This window comes from Rousettus aegyptiacus, unplaced genomic scaffold (assembly GCF_014176215.1).
Source record: "Rousettus aegyptiacus isolate mRouAeg1 unplaced genomic scaffold, mRouAeg1.p scaffold_m13_p_13, whole genome shotgun sequence".
NCBI classification, from domain to species: Eukaryota; Metazoa; Chordata; class Mammalia; order Chiroptera; family Pteropodidae; genus Rousettus; species Rousettus aegyptiacus.
In genome coordinates, this window is record NW_023416288.1 from 71,690,404 (window position 1) to 71,707,932 (window position 17,529).

Genomic DNA, 17,529 nt, shown 5'->3' on the forward strand with positions numbered 1-17,529 from the left:
GTCCAAGGATGCACCATGCTGGAGGAAAGCATCATGCTAAAGTAGGAGCCAGGTACTCTAGCAGTTGAAAGATTGTCAGAAAAATGCAGGTAATTTGAGAACTCAGGACGAACCACTCTAGAAAGACAGACTTTCTGAGATTCAGAGATACAAATCCTTTTAGCTGCCCATGCATTAACTTGACTAAAGCTCTCATAAATGGATGCTCTTGATGCAGCCAGGTGAAATAAATCATAGGCTTCCTGCCATTATGTAAATGATAGTAATCAAGCATGACTAGCAATAACTAACTCTTAGTATACAAGATGATACATTATTTTATTTTAATTGTATGATTTATTACAACAACTATTAACATACAAAGTACCATTCAGCTCGACTGCAGGTATAGGCAGTGACAAGTATCTAATTCTTAGAAGATTCACTCCCACAATCAGTCCAGACACATTAACCTAAGGACACATTTATAAATAGCAAACATGATTTTCACATTGCAGCTTTCTCAAGCATATATACAGGTGTGTAGTCTTGTCAATGGGTTGTTTCCACAAGTTCTTTCTGTTCTTGATGCATTCATTCCCCTGATATCAGTAGAGATATTTCTTTCTGCAGAGGAGATTTATTTGTCATCCACCATTTACAACACTGTGTGAATTGGTATTACTCTTTACACTTCTGAAATAGTAACCTTTGAATTGGAACATCTCTGCAGTACAATTCCTTGCATTTTCTGGTAAGTTCCCCTACGTCAAACAACTTTTGGTTGTAATCACTCTCTTGCAACAACAGCCCAACTCTACTATTGGGTTTCAGTGTAACACACACTCTTATAGCTTGCTGTGTTAACCTTTGGCTTCAAGTCCTGATGATGTAATGAGGGTGGGATGTACTGGCAATCAGTATATTTCCTTATCACAATTTACAGCCATTTAAAATCATGCCATTATTAATCCAAGTCTGACATACCTTTTCTGAAATGTTCACAGTGCAGTATTTTTATGGCCTAACAAAAGTTTTCTATCATTAAAAATAAACATTTTTATAAAAATATAATACTTTAAATGTTTATATAGACAAAACCAGTTAGAGTATCCTGTGCCACATGCACTATACAGTAGTAAGCACAAAACCTCACAAAACAAAATATCACAAAAGTCCTGCCCAGAATAATTGTTCATTCAGGTGAAATGGACAGAACTGTCAATTGCCTTTTTTCCCTAAAATAGTTTTGCTTACACAGAACATGTCCTAATGCAAAACTGGGCTCCCCAAAAGTTTTATTGTCTCCACCTATTTGTTGGATAGGAAGCTGCCACCTGAGAGAGAGGCTAATATTTCCAGTCCATAGATCGTTTCTTTGTTCTATATATGAGCTGTGATTGGAACCAATGAACCTTTCATCAGATGTAGTCTGCTTTAAAAATATGCTAAGTTACCTTTAAAAACACTTATTATCACAAAGTACTTGTTTTATTCTCAGTTGTCATTAAAAAAAAAATACAGACAAAACATCTAAATATCCACATTCATTAGATCAGAACAGAATCATTTGCAAACTGTTGATTTTAAAATGACAATTAAACATTTCATTGTGACTAAAAACTGTTATGAAAATCTTAATGTTGTCTATGTACAATATGTAAATGTCCTTATTAAATTATGAACACATTTCTGTCCTGCTGTTTTGAAATGTTAACTCCATTGCCTATAGATATTTCTCCAATAAAAGGAATGTATATGTAAAAATTTAAAAGAGAATGTTTGCCTAATGGGCAAATGACAACATCAGTAATGAAAAACATTAGTGACCATACAATGTATAAAAGCTCTTTGAACACTTGAATTCTAAAGGAGTAGCCTGGTCCCAGGGCTGCCTTTTTTTGTCCTGGACGTTGCCACTTCTGAATTTTCTGTGATCAAGAAGCCCTTAAAATTCAATGCCTCAGTTTCCTGTATGAAATCAGGCAGGATCCTGATTTTTAAAAATTTCAACCCAGAATTCAGGTTTTGGCCTGAATTCGATAGGAGCGTCATCACAGCTGCAGGGTTGCCATTGGTCACCGGCCTGTGGGACCAAGCTTCTGGCTCTGATGCTTTGTCAGTTGAGAAATTCCTTAGAATCTGGTCATTTTAAATAACGATATTAGGTCCTATAATAGTGCAATTTTGGCAAAAGCAAAAAATATCTTGTGGCCTGTCAATGGCCAGGCAGTGAAAAAAAATATCAGAAAAAGTGTAGACCGTTGTTTGGAAAGTTCTACGAAGTTTCTCAGAAGGGGGCTGGCGGTGTATCCATCCATCATGTGTCTCCCTCACCATCAACGTTATCTTGTGATGACAACAGCGAAGGGTACGGAGCGACACATTTGACATTCACATACGTAGCGTTTACATGGACGTAGTGCTCCCCAATGAAAGTAGAGAATATGGCTGATATCCTGGAGACCAGTTCAGCAAAGGATGGACGCAGTTCAGCTTTAGGGTGCCAGCATTTTAGCATCACTTCATACCTGTTTCAGAAATAAAAACAAATGTTGTGAGAGACACTTTGAAGGAAAGCATTTCTGTAAAAGTAAAGAATATAAGAGCTGCAGAAGATTCTGTCGGAATTCCTACTTACAAGGGATCTGGGCAGTATTCGGGTTGTAAGAGCCTTCTGCCTTGCAACAAGTAAACTGTTATATCAAAGGTGTTGACGTCAGGATACGGTGGTGCTCCTCTTGTCATCAGTTCCCAGAGGAGTACGCCAAAGGACCACTAGTCAAACAAGGGAAGGGAGAATCCAGGTAAGACGCATGTCCACGCAAACATGAAAGGTGATCGGTACGTCTTGGTGACTAAACTTGGCTTAGTATATTCAATACTCGTGCTGTTTTGAGCAAAAATTTCCTTAAAGGCAATTAGTAAGCTATATATTTTGTGATTTGTTTAAACTAGAATTAGATAAAGTCTAGATTGTAAGTAAATGTAAAGTTCCAAAAAGAATATCTGAGGCCCACATGATGAAGATTTCATCTGTATTTAGTAGAGTAGGATTTCGAAGTTCTCTCTTGTAGGATCAAATCATTAACAGGTTGCTATCCTTCTCTTTTTCAATAGTTTCGCTACAATTTTAGATTATTTTTAAAAGAAGAAGACAAATGAGTGCTCCAAAATTTAAATCTGTGGGATTTCCAAATGATTGTAAGTAGTGTTTAAGAAATGTAACCATATCTAAAAGTTAATGTTAAAGAGGTCTAAATTGATATAAGTAAAAATTCATATTAAAAATTAGAAATAATAAAACTGCTAGGCAACAAGGCTCTCTATTGAAAACTAATTTCAATAAAATAACTAATTTGAAAATATTAAAGGAGGAGATTAATATAAAACAGCTGTATCAATTAATATAAAACTTTATAGGGAGATTGCAGGGATACGGAGAGATTAAGTGACTTGTTAAAAATCCCCCAATGAGTCTGAATTCACACTGGGATGAACATTTAAGAGTTCTTGGCTCTTGGATCTTGCTTGGTCTACTGAACCTCACCGAATATGCAATTTCTTGATTTAAAGCACTCTGCTTGGAATACATTAAGTCATATATTATCTCCTCCTGGAGATGTGCCAAGGTGAGAATGACACAAAGAGAATAAGTCAGCATGTACAGGTCAGTCACTTCTGGGAAGAGGACCTAGGAAGTCAGTTCTTGCTTAGCAACACTTCCAGGACAGTCAGAAGGGGTGGGGTGGGAATGAGGCCCTGAGAAAAGAAGCTTGGAGGAGGAAGAGAATACAGACTAGCCAGGTGGGGTAGGAGAACAGAACATTGTTCTGAACAGAACATTGAGAAGCAAATGTAGCTTGTAATATTTAGTAAGAAGGAGAATAAAGTACGCCTTTGAACACTGCAGCCTAAAGAAAGAAACTAGGTAGATTTTGTAATTGCTAATAAAAATCTCCATTGATGGCTCTTTCCCTTTGTCCAAGTGCAAGAAACCTGCAAGATCTTGATCCAAACAGAAAACAAACTCTTTCCCAGGTGGGAACTAGATAACTTTGGTGTCTTCTGTAGCCTTTAAAAATCAGAGTTTTCAAAGCCTGAAAATCATGAGTCACTTTTGACAACTTAATTGAGATAACCTTCGAGTTCCAGAATTTTCATTAAAATTTAAACCAATGTAACAAGTATTTGCTGACCTTTGATGGCACAAATTACTAGATAAGCCCCAAAGTTGATTTAACAAGGTTAATAGCATTATGTAATTAACTGTCATATAGAACAATATAATATAATAACTGTAATATAGAGCAATAATAGAAAAGAGGTACAAATGCTGTGAAAAGTCAAAAAGATAATTGTGGGGTACTGAGAAGGCTTCAGGAAGAAAGTGACAGTAAAATGGGTCTTGAAGAATGGGCAGAATTTGTTTTACAGGTACATGTAATATGAGCACAGACAGAGTGCTTTGGATGGAGGGAGTGGGCCCAGGGGCGATGGTACACGTGTTTTTATTGACCCGTAAGTACAGTAGGTCACTCTGTTTGGTGTATGGCCTAGGTAACGGGAAGAGAAATAGAAAGGGGACATGCTGTGGTGTTTGTGAATGTTGAAAGTGGGTTAAACTGAAATTGATGGGACACGATTGGAGTTGAGCTCCAGGAGATTGCATCTGTAAACACTATGCTTTATACAAATAGGAGAGGACGATCCACAAGGCAGAGGCCAGTTAGGAGGTTTCTGAACAAGAGGTGAGGGGTGCTGCTGCATGCTGGCAACATGGGATCCTATGAGACTGAACTCCTGAATTAGGGTGGTGGGAGAAGGTACGTGTCATATAAGGAACTGGGCACGGGCATCATGCCCTTAAAGAAAGATTATCTTATCTAATCCTTAAATAACCCTGTTACGACCCTGTAACGTAACTGGTTTTATAGACACTTTAAGGATGAGGAAATCAAAGTTCTGAGAGGCTGATTACCTACCTGATCGGGTCTCCCTAACCAATAGCCTAGGCTATAGGTTTGTCTGGAGGCAAATTCACCAAAAAGGGGACAGAGTTGGGTAAATTTCTGAGCAACAATTTGGATTCAGAGGACTCATGGGACAGAAGAGGTGAAGGAGGGCAGTTTCCAGGAGAAGCACTGTATTGCCTGCATTCTAAACTCTCTTCAACAACTTTGGACTGACAGGACAATAGGGGAGGGGCAGCAAAGAAGAATGATGCTGACCAAGAGAGGTTGGGGGTGGGGGAGATGTGAGGAGAGAGAAAGAGGAAGGTGGTAAGCAGTGCATGTACATCAAGATGACGGGAGCAAGTCAGTTTTAGTTTCAAGACAAGAAAGGTCTACTATTCACACATGCTGTGTTAACGGTCAAGCCATTTCTGAACACCTGAGCACCAGAAGTGAGCTTATCTGAAAACTCTCTGCTTAACTTTATCAAAGGTGAAGATCAAAGCAGTCGTTACATGTGAGAGACTGTTATAAGCTATATACAAAATGATAGAAAGGGTCGCTGTTGAGGTAAGCAAGGAAAAGACAGAGCTGAAGTTGATTATTCAAGAGTAGGTAAACTGGGGTGCAACACAATTTGTGAAAACCACGATTGATAAAAAATGGATAACTTGATAAAGTTTTATCAATTGGTAAATTGATAAATTTTCAATAAAATTAACTTCTACTCTTTGAAACATACCAGTAAAATAATGAAAGGATAAATATATTTGCCTTTAGAAAAATATATTTGCAAAAAGATGCATCTGATAACATATACCCATATCCAAAATATATAAATAATCCAGGAATAAAAAAATAAACAACCCAACAAACATCCCCTAGAAAATAAATTCTAAGCCTTAAAATATTGGGCAAGAATTTAAGTAGACACTTAAGAGAGGTATAAAGATGGCAAAAAAGCACATAAAAAGATGCTCAACATCATTAGTCATTAGAGAAATACAGATTAAAAAGAAAACAAGGTATCATTACAACCTATTCAAATGGCTGAAACCCCCAAAACTGATAATGGCAAATGCTGAACAAATGAAACTTATACATTACTGGTAGGAATATAAAATAGTACAGCTTGTGTGAAAAAACAGGTGGCAGTTTCTCATAAAGTAAAACATACACTTACCTTACAACCCAGTAATCCTACTTCTAGATATTTACCCAAAAGAAATAAAAATTATGTTCACATAAAAACCTTTAAGCAAATGTTAAGGCCATTATAATTACATATAAATAATTGCCTAGAGCTGGAAAGAACCCAAATGTCCTTCAGATGGTAAATGGATAAACAAAATGTGGTACATTTGTATGATACTACTTAGAAATAAAAAGGAATAAATTACTCTGCAATGGAAAACATTAAAAATAGAATCACCATATGATCCAGCAATCGCACTTTTGGGTATATAATCAAAAGATTTGAAAACAGGATCTTGAAAAGATATTTGCACACCTGTGTTCATAGCAACATTATTCCAACAGTCAAGAGATGGAAGCAACCTAATTGTTCATCAAGAGATGAACATATAAAGCAAGTGTGGTAGATATACACAATGGAATATTATTTAGCCTTAAAAAAGAAATAAAGTCCATTGTATGCTATGACATGGGTGAGTCTTGAAGACATTGTACTGAGTGAAATAAGCCAGTCACAAAAAGAGAAATAATACATGATTCTACTACATGAAGTATCTAAAGTAGCTAAACTCTTAGAAACAGAAAGTTGAATGGTGGTTGCCCAAGAGGCTGGGGGAGGGGAAATGGGGAGTCATTCAGTGGCTACAGAACTTCAGTTTTGCAAGATGAAGAAGTTCTAGAGATCTATTGCACAACAATGTGCATATTGTTAACATTCATGCACTGACACTTAAAAATGGTTAACATGGTCAATTTTATGTTTTTTGTTTGTTTGTTTTTTTACCACACGAAATAAAAAAGATATGAACTACTGATATATTGATACTAATGACACAGCATGGATGACTCTCAAGGGCATTACGTGAAGTGAAAGGAGAGAGACTCAAAGGCTACTTACTGTAAGATTCTACTTAGATGATATTCTAGAAAAGGTAAAACTATAGAGACAGAAAACAGACCAGTGGTTTCCAGGTCCTGGGGATAGCATAGAGCTTGACCACAAAGGAGTACTAGGGCATTTTCTGGAATGATGGAAGTGTTCCACATCTTGCTTGTGGTGCTGGTGCGTTCTTTAAAACTTGAAGAACTTTACACCAAAAAGTTTGAAGAGTTGGTAAACTGCATAATGGAGATACTATTAATAGAAATAAAGAAGTGAGAAACTGAGAGTTGGAAGGAAAGAATTTGACCTCAAACATGGCAAATTTGTGATGCTGATGAGAACATCCAGAAAGAGAGATTCAGAGGTGGTTGTTGATGGGAATGGTTGAAATGACTAGGGAGGCCCACACTGGGAGGGAGACTAAAATCCTGGGAGATAGTTGCATGTAGGATGTGAGAGAAGGAAGAGAAGCCATTGAGGGTAGAAGACACACAACTGAGAAGCAAGAGGTAAACCAAATGGTGCAGTGTCCCAGAAATCAAAGGAGGAGGAAATTTCAAGAAGGAAGGAGTGGTCAACTGAGTTAATGCTGCAGAATGAAGCTGGCTGAACCACTGAGAAGTCATAATGACTTTAATGAAAGCAGGTGTACTAAGTATGAAACACTGTACGGTACTGGGTATGAGTAATTTCAAGTGTAGTGACACCTCCATTTTGTTTGAATGGGCTTGAAGAGTATCCAGACTTTAGCCAAACTCCATCTGGGCACTTGCAACAAAGTGGACCTTTTTACCAGCAGGCAAGTTTTTATGTGTAGATCTTAATATACATATAGCTTATCACGTGCTTTTGGAAATGTTCCATGTCAACATTCAAAAGATTGTGCTATCCTGGAAATAAAAAATTTATGCAAATTTATCCATGCAATCAATAACCATTTGCTAAAGCAGCACTGTGTATGGATTACTCAGGTTCACCCTTTATGTAGTACAACATCCTGTCTTCCAAGGAGAGGGAGACATAGTACTACATAGCTATAAATTTCCAGTCAAGTATTTGAGTGAGGGTTGATCTGTGAGAAGTGTTAGCCAACATGTGGTATATGTAAATTTGTGGAGGTAGGTGTGTGTTTGTATGGGTAGGTGGCTGGGTGGCAGCCTTGTCAAAAAGCTCAGGATCCTAACTCTTGCCTTGAACATCCAAAATTTCATCAGACTTTTTTTGCTTTGTTTTAACAGCTTTCATGATGTAAAATATATGTATCATAAAATTCATCAATCGTAAGTATATACTTGATAATGTTTACTAAATTTATATAGTTGTGCAGCCAGCAACACGATTCAGTTTTAGGTTGATTCCAATACCCCAGAAAGTTTCCTCATGCCCATTTCTAGTCAATTTCACTCACACCTTCAGCCCAGGCTCTACTGTTTACTGCCTCTTCAGTTTTGCATCTTTCTAGAAATTTTACATAAGTGGAATCATTCAACAGATAATCTTTTAAGTCTGCCTTCTTCCACTTAATGTTTTTGAGGTTCATCCACATTGTAGTGTGTATCAGTAGTTCTTTGCTAAATGGTATTATTCCAATGTATATAAATATATGCCACACTGTGTTTAGCCATTCACCCACTGATGGACATTAGGGCTGCTCCTGGGTTTTGGCTGTTATGAGTAGTACTACTGTGAATATTTAGGTACAAGTCTGTGTGAGTGTATATTTTCATGTGTTTATTAGCTAACTTATCATACGCCTCTTTGGTAAAATGTCTATTCAAATCTTTTGACTATTTAAAAAAATTAGGCATTCTGTCTTCTTGTTGGGTTATAAGAGTTGGTTCTGGCTCTTAATGTTAGTCTAACAGTTAAGTTTGAATGAACAGTATGCACTTTGAGGATGGGTTAATTCTCCCTATCTTATACTCCTACCTGCCATCATCACAAACATGTCCCCAGCCTACCTCTCTAGTATCCTCTTCTTTCATCTCTTCCAGAACTTTCAGGATCAGAATTGCAGGCATTACACTCTACCATGTGCTATCACATTCTCTTCTTGCTCTAACCCACCCTGAAGTCCATTTCTCCATCACGTCCTGTGGTAGAGTTATTTATTGAAATTAAACTCCCTAGCACCCTCAGCTTGTTTTCTAATCTCTCTCCCACTTTATCGTAACTGAAACTTGGCTTTCACCTGATGATCACAATTTCTTTGAAACTCTTACCAATAGAGGCCATACCTCTCCCTCTTGACTCACACAAAGGAGAGTAAGATGGCTTCTGCTTCCCAATGCCACATTTAAGTCCCTGTCCTTGTTATCTCTCGATAGCTACCAAAGCTTTCTCTTTTGAAGTCTATGTTCTCCATTAGCATTATTTTCTGCCTACTTTGTTCACTGATATCACAGGTTTGTGCTTTTTCCTTTTTCAAGTTGTTATCCTCAAGGACAGAAATGTCAATGTCTCTCTATGTGCAGATAGCATAGTCCTCTTGACTTATTACTTGCATGTAGAATAAGTGTGCTCTCTAGTTCAGTCAAAACCCAGGCCCCTCAGCATACTCTAGACCTCTGACACTGCTCAGCTTCTAAGACCCTCCTTGTGCACTGAACAGCAGTGGACCCTGTCAAGCATCCCGTTTCTTCTTGAAACGTTATCTTCTCTGGCTTTCATGATGGTCTCTTCTCCTGGATCTCCTACCTCTTTGCTTTTCTCCCTCACTTCGTATATGTAGATTCTCTCAAATAATTGCTTTCAGACTCTTAAAAGCATATTTCCAAACTTGACCACTGTCATGGACTGAATTCAGTCCTTCCCAAATTCATAGGTCATAGCTCTAACTCTCTGTGTGAGGGTATTAGCAAGCAGGGCTTTGGGTAGATAATTAGGTTCAGATGAGATGAGATTAGTGCCTTTATAGGCAGACACCAGAGAGCTTGCTCTTGCCCTCTCCTTCAGAGGAGGACACAGTGAGCAGGTGGCCATGTCAAGTCGGGAGAAGGGCTCTCCCAGAACTGGACCATGCTGGCACCCTGATCTTGACCTTCCAGCTTCCAGAACTGTGAGAAATAACTGTGTGTTGTTTAAGCCACCTAGTCCATTGTACTTTGTCATGGCTGCCCAAGCTGACTAACTCAATGAAAGAGGCTGTATAAGCTGCAGAGTGCCTGGCCAACCTCTCTGCCTGGATGTCCTACACTCAAGTCAAACTCAATACGTTCAAAGCTCAACTTCGTATTTTTCCTCCTAAACCAGCCTTTGCTCCTGAGCTTCACATATTTGTTTCTGCACTAGTGTATAACTTGCTTACCTTTAACTTTTATCAATTTCTTGCTGAATATTGTTGATTCTACCTCCAAAGTACCTTTCTTTCCATCTCCTTTTCCATTCTTACAGTTTCTATATTACTTCAAGTTCTGCCTCTTACTTTGTCTTTCTGTATTTAACTCCCCCAAATCATTTCACAGAATGAAGGAAGACTGTAGTTTAATCTGATTATACTTTTTAACATGGCCAGAGAATAAATGACAGACTCCCTAGCTTGCTTTCCAAGGGTCTAAATGATCTATTATGAATATATTTTTCTCAATTTATTCTCATAACTCCTCGTTGTGCCCTCCATTTCTGCTAAATCACCCATTATTTACTGTTTACTTAGAACTTTAAAGGTGGGTCTACTTTCCTGCTCCCTTGCCTCACCTGGATTGGTATTTATTTAATTGCCATTCCATTCTCCTTTAAGGCCCATTTTAAGCACCATCCGTCCTACCAGGTGGCAGGGCAGTGTGGCTGTCCAGGTCGATGTCTTTCCTACCCTTTGTACTCAGGTTCATGCCTCTTGCAGCTTGATTTGTGAGCGGAAGATGATCTTTGCAGATAAAGGAGAGTGTGTTCTAACTAGGTGCAAGAACAACGTCTTCACTGCTAAACCTGCCTCGGTTATAGCTTCCAGCTCTCTCAAGGTGGAATTCTTGTTGCCATGAATGATCAATGAATGGCTGGGCTAATCCCAGTGTAATCTGTGTGACAGTTTTTGATGGACAATGCCTCTTCTTCTCTGCTGAGTTAAAGCTCCTGGAGGATAGCATCCTCCTGGTTCAGCACTGGGCTTCGTAAGGATCCAGCATGGTATACTGCTGGACAAATGCTTTTCAATAAATGAATTTATGAAAACATACTATGGGTATCTGTTAGAAAATCAATCCATTTTTACTTATAAAGAAAACTGAATTAGTGGTGTTAAAGGTCTCATTTCTTAAAACTAGTAAGTAGCCATAAAACTACTAAAAAAGTTGGGTATTAAAGTAATGCAGGAACAGGTCAGGGGTGGTCAGTACATTACCACATCTGACTTGGTGGTAAACTTCTGAGTCTGCAGACTCTCTAAGGCCATCCACTTCACTGGCAGTTTTGCACCTGTTTTGTTGTGTACACTGTAGTATTCTTTGTCATACATGTCTCTGGCAAGACCAAAATCAGCAACCTTGACAGTGAATTTTTCATCCAGCCTACAGAAAGGACAAAAATTATTACTGGGCTGAAACAGAATAATTTACAGTGATGCTGCATACCTATCGATTAGAACAAACGACTTCAGTATTTGAAATCCATAAATCCATAACTTCTGCAGAGAGGGCTTCCTCTGGTCTCAATTGACTAACACTAAATTACAATGATATTCTTTAATAAAAATGCTTAACATTTACATTGCAAATTCAACAGGTCAAGGAAAGAGATCATGAATGATGTGGTGTAAGAAAATTCATTTGCTTTAGTAGATCTGGAGAAATAGTGAAACTGGCTCCTCTCTCTCCCAGCTTTCTTTGGTTGCTAAGTCAAGTATGCCAACTGACTAACCAGAGCAATTGCCAAGATTCACTTCTCAACTAATTAGCAGTACTTAGTGTAATGGGGGAGACATGCCAGGGACTGTTATTTTGCTTTTTCATTCTCAAATGAGCTAGGTTAGTACACAAAACTCATATATTCCACCACTGAGGTAATACAGAAACAGAATACATATTTAAGCATCTAAGGAAAACATCGAGGTTTTTCTCCCTGAGGCTATGTACCCCTTTGTTTAAGCTGGCTTTTATGTTGTTACATTGACCAAAACCAAGGTAGGAAATTAATAGCACAGTTCTCATTCACACATACCGTAAGTCATGAATCAGTGCTATGCAAGGGAAAGCACTGGATCAATTACAAACTGTTGACTGCTGTATTACACAGCCCAGGCAGCCAGACACAAAGTTCTTTTGTATATTCATTCCCAAATACCATTTTTGGTAGGGCTTCTACAGGCTTGACTTCAAATCCACTCTCGGGGAAGTGACAATATGTTGGTATTTGTGTTACCAGCCCTCTCCTTTACATTGTAAAAGGCTGAAGATCAAATTCTACCTCCCAACACTAATGCAGTGTGAAACCGCAACATGGGGCGGGGCTACTTTTGGGAAGGACAAAGGAAAACAAAAGCACACAACAGCTGTTAAGACCCCCCTCTTGAGAATCCCTTTTAAATTCTCCATTTGATAAAGCCTGAAAGCCACCTACATCTCCAGTGCTTACATATCTATTTAAAACTCCAATGGAAATAAAGAGCTTTTGCAGAAGAAGAGAAAACATCCTCACTAGCCTTAAACAGTAGGAAAAAGATTCCTCTTTGTCACTGAATTTGGTTTGCAGGAAAAGAGATTCTCATACTTACATACAGTTTCTTGCAGCCAAGTCTCTGTGGACAAACTTTTTGCTTGCAAGATATTTCATGCCTTTGGCTACTTGAAGACCAAAGCCAATAAGATCTTTGACAGTTGGATTCTGCAAAGGGAATTGGAAATGCATAAACTAACTATCGACTGTTTTAGCTAGGACCTCAGAATTCTGAAATGTTTATAAGAATTGATCTTGTTTATAAGAATAACTTGTGCCCTGTTGATAACAGCAATTACTTAAGTATCTACTGTTAGCAAAGCACCTGGCTAGATGTTTTTATACATTTTGACTAATCCTTATACACTTCTGTAAGGCAGTTTATACAAGCTCCATTTTTCAGATGGGGACTTGGAGGTGTTTTAAAATGTAGGTTTTATTATTATTCAGGTATGTTGAGGCCCATTGATGGGAGAATATTACCATTGAAAAGGCAGTTTGCTAAAATTCTCAGGAAGAGGGGGTCTGCCCCGCCATGCAAACCCACATAGGGAAGCACTGCAGTTGGTCAGGTCTCAGAGAGAGCCTTCACTGTGGTTTCTGTGGAAATGAAAGGGTAAGGCAGGTTAAGCAGGTTTAGAATTGGCTAGTTTGAATGATTTTAACTGCGAGCTTCAGAGTGTAAGGGCTGCCCCTGGCTGTCTGGTACTGACACTTCGGTGGTTAGGGCAGGAGGAGATGTTTGGGATCTGGGTTCTGTATTAGTTGGTTTGCATGCTCTTCGAAAGTAAGGTGTATACCATCTCTGGAAATCTGCTAGTTCTGGGGAGGGCAGTCCCCTCAGAGCCAGCAAGGCCCCAAGAGTCAGAGCATCAGAAGTACAGGGTTAATGCAGGAAGTTCAGAGAGAAATAAAGCACCTCAAACCACTTAGATGGTAAATGGCGGATGAGAATTTTAACCTAAACCCTGTAGGCTCCAAAGCCCACACTGCAGTGAAGCCAACCATACCAGAAGCCCTCCTAGTGGTACTGAGCACCAGCTTACAACTCCAGGGCCTGGTCCCACACGGAGATCAGGAAACCTCATTCTTCAGAAGCTCCACACACAAACTTGGGTGGACAGAGGAATGTCTTTAGTAACTGTAAGAACTATAACTGAAATTGCACAGATGTTACTGTGGCCAGCAGCTCTACCGACCCCTGGCCATCAGGAACAGGGTATCTCTTCTTCAGCAGACACTGGAGTTTGTGAGCCTAAGAGGCAGACAATGGGGACCCTGTAAGGACGGGCCGCAGCTCTGCCTAACGCTCACAGCATGTTGACGGGCCAGTTCTTTGCATTTTAGGATTCTCTTCAAGATACATCTATATCAGTGGTTCATCAGTACGGGCTCCTCGAGTTATAAAAGGCCATAGCACTGCATAATAAGATATTTCTATCGTGCTTTAACCCTGGGCGAATGCGAATAACACCCTAGAGAAGGTAGCATATCCAACCAGATGAGCTTAGCAGGGTAATGACAGGAGACAAAGTGAAAAAGTGGGATCTGTCAAGGTAGCTTTGTGCTTTGTAAGGTAAATTCACCCAATTTGCAAATATTCCCTGCCAGACAGCATTTTATTCTTTTGGGTGAACACAAAATATTACTTTATCATTCCGGGGTTTATTTCCTCTGAAAAACTGGTCCCATGTTTTTGATCAAGAGTAAAGCTACTTCATGAACTCCCACATGGGCCTGAACACAGTAGATAAGAAGAAGGAGCCTGAGGCCATCTGTAACTTCAGTTTTGGGGACTCCATTCTTCGCCTGTTCACTGTTTAGGTCCTGGCATAAATGTCAGTAAGAAAACTCTCACTCGCAGGAACCTGAGAACCTCTTTTGTAACCCTGAGCTGGCTTATAGTGAGTTCATCAGTTAGTAAGCTTGGTAATATACTTACATGAGTCTCATTTCTAATGAAATTTCGAAGATCTCCATGTTTCATATAAGGTAGGACCACCAGTGGGGACCCCTCACTTCGAAGGCAGATTCCCAAGAGTGAGAGGACATTGGGATGACTAAAATCTTTCATGATGATTCCTTCAGTCAGAAATTGGGAAACTTCTCCTATGTCAGTGATTCCTGAGAAATCCGACATAGAGACATTGATTTCAGTATGGAGCAATGAAGACTTCGTCATGTTCAGATAGGGAGAGCAATGGAATGTAAAACCCTTAGGGCCCCATCTTGTCCTGACGCCTCATCCTCAGAGTGCTTTTTTACAGTACACCTGAGTGAATGATGTCACCCTTCACTGAACCTTTGAGTCACCATCTACACCTATTTTTGTAAGAGAGAGTTTAGCAATCAGTTTGTCTTGGTATAGAACAACAGTTCGTCTCATACAGAAAAAGGAGAGGAAATCCATTCGTATAATGATTGTGTGGGGCGGGGGTTGACAACCTTTTTGTGAAGAGCCAGACAGTAAATATTTTTTGGCTTTATAGGCCATATAATTTCTGTTTCTGCAAATACTCAACTCTGCATTGCGGTAAGTGGCTAAGCCTCAATTAACATTTTTTAAGAAAATAGACAGCAGGCCACAGTTTTCTGATCCCTAAACTGTGAGGATTTGAAGACCGATGGTTGTTATATATCTAAGTAGACTTTTTTGGTTTCTAATAATTTCTAATTATTTCCAGAATCCCGAGGGCTGGACACTAGTCAGCATCAATGAAGAGATAAAACCTTTAATTTACATATGTGACTAGTATCAGTATCACTGATGCTATCCTTTTACAGATGCAACACACTCTGAAATCTGGAGGTCCATAGAGATCAACATACACGAGGGACAGAGAAAGATTTCTTGGCATTAGACTTGTTCTTGGTGCAACTGGCAGGGGGACTCTCTCATGAGGCAAACTGATTGACAATCATACTTAATCCATCACAGTTCTATATAACTGTCCCTTTAATTACCTCATAGTCAGACTTCCAACAAAATCAGCCATGTAGAACACTGCTCAGCATGGAGATTTAGGTGTAAAAATAGGATGAAATAGTTCTGACAATGATGCATCTGGCAGAACAAACTTTTACTTGGGCATTTAAAGCTTATTAATTCCAATATAAATTTTTAATATAGTTGGTTAACATTTTTCAGGATAGTGCAAATTATGAGTATAAATTTGGACATTTAGAAAAGGCAAGAACACTGACGTGACATGTGAGACCTGTCAGCAAAGGTGGAGCCAGGAAAAAAGACAATGATTTATGGCTCAGTTATGGCTTTGGGTCATCGGTAAAGTCTTAGTTTATGTTTGGAAGCATTCCCTATTTCTTAAACAGAGTATGCATTTCATTTAAAAAATATTTTCTCAATAATTACTAAAATTAATAAATGTTGTAGCATTAAAGGGGGAGCGGTTGAGTTTCATTTGTTTAGGAAGTTCGTTTATGTGCAATATGTTATTCCCCAAAAATGTGGATAAATGAGGTATTACCAGATTTTCAATTTTTCAAGTCTCTGCCAGCATATTTTTCTCCTGTTTGTGTTGTTTCACTTTTTATCTTTTTAATAGAAGTTGTGGTTAAATAATAATTATAGTAATGCCGCTGGGTAAAATGAGTCATTACTATTGTATGTGCCAACATGCTTCCAATAGTTTCCACAAATGTCATTTGCAAAACAAATATTATAATCCAAACACAGTTAAATGATACTCAGCTCATCCAAGAGCCTCGTTTGTCTTATATTCTAATTTATGAGGGCTCAGAGGGATAATTTTTGAGGATATATTTCAGTAAGAATTTAGACCAAAATTTCAGGATTAGATCCATAATTGTAGCAGTAGCTATTCCCCCCCCCCCCAAGGAGAAGTGTAAATCAACATTTTATTATGAACTATTAGTCTGAAAACCACAAAAGCATACTCCACTGTTAAGTAAAATGTAACTTACTATTCAATGATTTCACAGCACAGTGAATTTTCTTGTCGTCACTGTCCAACAAAGTCCCATGATATACGCACCCAAAATGTCCTACACGAAAGAGAGAACTTGGTTAGTGCTGCATTACTTTTAATTAGTAATAATTATTTATTAAGCCTTTTATGTTCTTCATTTCCTTATTTTCTACATGACAAAAAAAGTACATTGTTTATTCTACTTTTGATTAACAGTATCACTGTGTATGTGTGTGTTTGTGAACATATGTAGATGTAATACATTTTTCCCAAAGATATAACCAATGATTATTTAACACACGGTAAATAACTTAGATGATACAACTGTTAATAAGGCTAATATAATAAAATAGTCAACAGGTGAAAACAGAAGTAACGTTTGCCTCATAAAAAAATTTATTATTTTTAAGGATCAAACAGTATCTTTTAAATATGAAAATAAAGTTTTGCCTACATAAAAAAATGCAATAAAATAAACTGAAATGAAATAAAAATGTTACTATTAGAAATAAGATTAGCATTATAGAATAAGGATTTCCCCCCTTAGTCACCAGTTAATATGTAATCCAGGTTGGCTGAAGCTGAAAGGAAAATGCCCAAATGAAGCAGACTCACTCTGAGTCATTACATCCAGTTCTCTCCGGGTCTAGCCACATTGCTTTCCCAATAGTTGCCTTTCATCCAGTGGCAATAATTTTCCCCAGAGGTGCCAAACTCCTGATAGCTGTGTAAGTCATTCATTAATTAATTCCTCTAGCTAGCCAAGACTCCCTGAATGCCTTGTATGTGAGTGTCAGGTATTAGTCCACCCTCTACTAATGAAAAGATGGATAACATAAACCCTATGCTCTCAAGGGCTCACATTCTACTGGGGAAAACATCCATAAATAATAGTTAATGTTTATAGAATTATTAATGA

General features: G+C 38.3%; 1 protein-coding gene across 6 annotated transcripts in view; it reads right to left on the reverse strand.

Moving 5' to 3' along the window:
• Positions 1-293: 293 nt before the first annotated feature.
• MET (MET proto-oncogene, receptor tyrosine kinase) overlaps positions 294-17,529 on the reverse strand; it is a 110,368-nt gene continuing 93,132 nt past the window's right edge. For 3 of the 6 annotated variants that reach the window (XM_016119310.2, XM_016119309.2, XM_016119308.2), the window contains 6 exons: positions 16,606-16,686; positions 14,603-14,784; positions 12,719-12,828; positions 11,351-11,516; positions 2,621-2,757; positions 2,300-2,510 (listed from right to left, as the gene is read on the reverse strand). In XM_016119310.2, coding sequence (XP_015974796.2) covers positions 2,300-2,510; positions 2,621-2,757; positions 11,351-11,516; positions 12,719-12,828; positions 14,603-14,784; positions 16,606-16,686 — 887 coding nt within the window. Of the gene's footprint in view, positions 2,511-2,620; positions 2,758-11,350; positions 11,517-12,718; positions 12,829-12,874; positions 13,261-14,602; positions 14,785-16,605; positions 16,687-17,529 lie in introns of those variants that run through there. The other 3 variants (XM_036231010.1, XM_016119312.2, XM_036231011.1) reach the window with 2 other exon arrangements.